The sequence below is a fragment of the Bombus huntii genome, chromosome 17, assembly GCF_024542735.1.
Source record: "Bombus huntii isolate Logan2020A chromosome 17, iyBomHunt1.1, whole genome shotgun sequence".
Classification (NCBI taxonomy): domain Eukaryota; kingdom Metazoa; phylum Arthropoda; class Insecta; order Hymenoptera; family Apidae; genus Bombus; species Bombus huntii.
The window spans coordinates 1,150,435-1,155,153 of NC_066254.1; the positions used below are offsets into that span (position 1 = coordinate 1,150,435).

General features: G+C 44.5%; 1 protein-coding gene across 1 annotated transcript; it reads left to right on the top strand.

Moving 5' to 3' along the window:
- Positions 1 to 674: 674 nt before the first annotated feature.
- LOC126875131 (uncharacterized) lies at positions 675 to 3,152 on the top strand. The gene is made up of 5 exons (XM_050637854.1): positions 675 to 1,836; positions 1,903 to 2,426; positions 2,505 to 2,778; positions 2,855 to 2,985; positions 3,063 to 3,152. The coding sequence occupies exons 1-5, from the start codon at positions 675 to 677 to the stop codon at positions 3,150 to 3,152; spliced, it is 2,181 nt and encodes a 726-aa protein (XP_050493811.1).
- The last annotated feature ends 1,567 nt before the right edge of the window (positions 3,153 to 4,719 follow it).

The window sequence follows — 4,719 nt, forward strand, 5'->3', positions numbered from 1 at the left end:
TAAAAAGTTCGGATTACTGTCAGTTCCGGAGAGAATAAAACACGTCAGAGACAAAAATCTCTGTTTCAACTGTCTGCGGGACAATCATTCTGCGGACGACTGTACCTTGTGGAACTGCATAGTATGTCGTAAAAAACATCACACTCTTCTACATGCTGATAGAGAGAACTCAAGACAGCCATACAGATTGATTTAGCATGTCGCTTACCAGGTATGTTACCGGATATCATTTTATCCACAGCGGTCATAAATATCAATGATCAAACTGGGAAACCGCAAAAATGCAGAGTCCTACTGGACTCCTGCTCCCAGGCACATTTCCTGACAACCGATGCATGTAAGCGACTAGCGTTACCCACTAAACGAGTCAATGTACCTCCCTGTGGTGCGAACCATAGGACTTCGCACATCAGTCGAATGACTCGAACCAAGGTTCATTCACGAATTAGCGACTACACAGCAGACTTAACATTTCTGCTTGTCGACAACGTCTCGCAAGCAGTGCCATCAGAAATTATTGATAGAAACGATTTAGAGATACCAGGCGAAATTCCATTAGCCGATCCACAGTTCCACCGAGGTAGTGGTAGACGGTTGAAGTAGACGGTCTCATTGGAGCACAACTCTTTTGGGACCTCCTTCACGAAGGAAGACTCGATTTATCAGACAAAAACATGCAGTTGCGAAATACAGCATTAGGTTGGATCGTCACGGGCGATACAGGCACAAGGAAGCAACCATCCAAAGCAACTTGCAATGCGACACTGAAGGCTCTTCACGAAGAAGTGAACAAATTCTGGAACGTGGAAGAGGTCTCCTCAAATAAAATTTTATCTCCAGAGGAACAAGCCTGTGAAATGCATTATACGACTCACACCACTCGAGAGTCAACTAGACGATACAATGTCCGCTTGCCATTTAAAACCAAGAGCTCTCAGCTAGGTGACACATACGGGTTAGCTCTAAAGAGGTTTCTTTCATTAGCGCGTTCGCTCCGTAAGAAACCTACATACGGAGCACAATACCAAGAATTTTTGAGCGAATATAAACAGTTGGGTCACATGTTTGAGATTCCGAATTATCTGGGGGATGGCTGTTATGTATCTCATCACGCAGTCATCAAGGCGGACAGTGTCCCGAAGGTGCGCGTCGTCTTCGATGCTTCTGCCCTATCATCATCAGGAAAATCATTAAATGATTTGTTAATAATAGGCCCTACCATCCAAGACGATTTATTCGCCTTGACTATAAGATTCCGGACATACAAGTACGTATTCGCTGCCGATATAGCGAAAATGTACCGGCAAATAAACATTCACCCGGAGGATCGGAGGTATCATAAAATTCTTTGGAGGGAAAACATAAACGACCCAATAAAAACATACCAACTAAATACAGTGACATACGGTACCGCATCCGCACCATACGTGGCAATACGTACACTACAGCAGCTAGCACAAGACGAAGAACAGACTTATCCGATAGGGGCACGGGCATTGAAACGGGATTTTTATGTCGACGATCTGTTAACCGGGCAAACCACTCTCGAGAAGGCAACATTGCTACGGGATGAACTCATTAACATAACCATGAAAGGAGGATTCGAGCTCAGACAGTGGGTATCAAACGAACCAAATTTAATAGAGTCTATATGCATGACATCAGATGCTTCGGAACACCTCTTGCTAGATGACAAAGACAGCAAGAAGGCTTTGGGACTACAGTGGAAAGCTACGCAAGATACTCTAGGCTATTCCTTAAAACAAGAAGCAAAGGTGCACAAGATAACAAAACGGACAATACTCTCGAGAGTATCTCAACTATTCGACCCATTAGGTTTACTAGGACCGGTAATAGTCCAGGCAAAATTGATATTGCAAGAGTTGTGTTAATGTCAAGTAGCTTGGGACGATGCTGTACCACACAACATTCGGGTAGCATGGGTAAAATTCCAAGAGCAGCTACGGAAAATTCATCAAGTTACCATTCTTAGACGGGTCACTATAGAGAACAGTATCAGGTTACAACTACACGGATTCGCCGATGCCAGTGAGCGAGCATACGGAGCATGCATTTATTTTCATAGCACAGACCTCCAAGACAAGCATTGGAGCCATTTATTATGCTCAAAGTCCAGAGTAGCGCCGCTGAAAACGCAATCCTTACCCAGATTGGCAGTGTTGCTCATCCAGATATTCAGCAGCGTCACCAAAGCTTTACATCTGGCAGTTCAACCAAGCATCTTTTGGTCAGATTCAACAATAGTATTACATGGGATAAACACTCCACCTCACTCGCTTAAACCATTTGTTGCAAATAGGGTCACCGAAATTCTTCAAAGCAGTAACGTAACTCAGTGGCGACATGTACCATCAAGCGACAATGCGGCGGACATCTTATCTCGAAGAGGGAACATGGAAGACCTTGTAAACCATAATATGTTATATCGTGGTTCGCATTGGTTAACTCAAGCCGAAACCACATGGCCTACTGATGAATTATAGCCGATAGAAGTACCGGAGAAACGAAAGGTTACAACGTTAGAAACAACTATAGCAACCCAAAGTCAGATACTGGACAGATTTTCCTCACTCCCACTACTCAAACGAGTCATTGCCTATTGTCCCAGATTTTCTAACAACACGAGACAGCAATCAAAACGCAGGGGAGACCTAACTGTAGAAAAACTACAGCACGCAAGCAAAAGAATCATAGGCATGCTTCAAAAAATGGCATTCTCGAACGAAATACAGGACTTAGTCGCTAACGCAACAGCAAGCAAGACAAACCAATTAATTGCTTTAAACCCATTCATGGACGCAGAAGGAATAATAAGAGTGGGGGGGCAGATTAGCACAGTCAGAGCTGCAATATGAGCAGAAACACCCGGCCGTATTACCACAATATCATCATGTCACAGATTTAATTATTCGCGAAGCGCACATAAACCAGAGTCACAGCGGCGTTCAAGGCACACTACACGCAGTGAGACAAACATTCTGGCCAGTCAACGGAAGAGTAGCTGTAAAGTCAGTAATTCGAAAATGCGTTCTGTGCCATAGAATGCAAACCAGAACCCTTACATATCCTATAGGCCAACTTCCAGTAAATCGAGTCAGATTCTCGAGGCCATTTCTGGTTATAGGGATTGACTATTGTGGTCCGTTTTACATCAAATAGAAAAAATGTCGGAACACAAAACGGTTGAAGACCTATGCAGCAATATTTGTATGTTTCAGCACCAAGGCCGTACACGTAGAAGTGGTCAGTGAGCTCTAAAAAGGTTCTTCGCGAGGCGCGGAAAATGTACTGACATCTATAGTGATAATGGCACTACCTTTACCGGGGCAAACAGGGAACTACATAGAGTCATTACAGACATCAATTCCGAAAGGAACATTCCGTAATTACTTATTAAACAATAACGTAAGGTGGCATTTCATCCCACCTCGCATACCAGACTTTGGAGGATTATGGGAAGCCGCAGTAAAGGCAATTAAACATCACTTGGGGCGCATTATGAAGGAAACGCTCTTCACGTATGTAGTATCGGAGAAAAGGGCATAAGAAACATCAAGTTAACCATGGACAATGTCGCGAGAGCCCAGGCGCTGTCAGTCTATTAATGTGTCCTCGGTCTTTTCAAGTGCATAGTTTCGTAGAGAAGACCTACGTGACCTTGGCCACGAGCGTCTGCGGAACACGTGTGCGGTGGGCCTACCAAAAGACAAAAGAAATGCTACAACGGCCAGAAAATTAGTTGAGAGGCGCAGTGTGAGTCGAGGGATCACAGAGTGTGAATCGACGTACGACGATATTGTAGTCGGTCCTCTTGTTATTGCTTATTAAACTAAACTTAACTCTAAATATAACATCATTACCTGTCCTTAGTCTAAGAATCCATACGTTACTACACGTATGAAGAATTAACGACGTGCATGATCGAAATTGAAGATATCCTCAACTCGAGGGCATTAACACCACTATCATCGGATCCAGATGACCTCAGCCCTTTAACGCCCGGGCACTTTCTGATAGGTGATGTAACAACTAGCATTTCCGAGCGTGATCTTACTATCCAAAAACCTGGCCGACTATCTTCATGACAACGGATACAGCAAGTGAGGCAGCATCTGTGAAACAGATGGCATAAAGAGTACCTAAATCATCTGATGGTCGGAAAGGGTTGGCATAAGCCGGAACTCACAGAATTCAAGGAGAGCATGTTAGTCATACTAAAGGAAGACAATACTCCTCCACTCCAGTGGCCTATGGGCCGGATAACAAAGTTGCACCCAGGAACTGATGGGGTCACACGAGTAGTTACGGTGCGCACAGTTAACGGAGAATATAAACGAGGGATCAATAAAATAGCACCTTTATCAATCGACGCTGAGGAAAAAAAACATACAAACCAACCAAACACCACTACCAGCAACTTTTGAACGGGACCTTTCAAGGGGGCGGTATGTTCGGAATTTCAGGTGGCCGTCCATTTATAGCACGGACAGGCCCATTTCCCTCATTAGGAAATTCCGAATTACCGGTCCTCCCGGGGTTGTAATTCGGAATTTGAGTGGCCATCCGTTTATGACACGGACAGGCCCATTCCTCTCGTTAGGAAATTCCGAATTACATGTCCTCCCAGGGCGGTAAACGTAATGACTCGAGGCCAGGAAAAACCCAGGAAAAGACCAGCCGGAAGAGCACGGTGGGGAG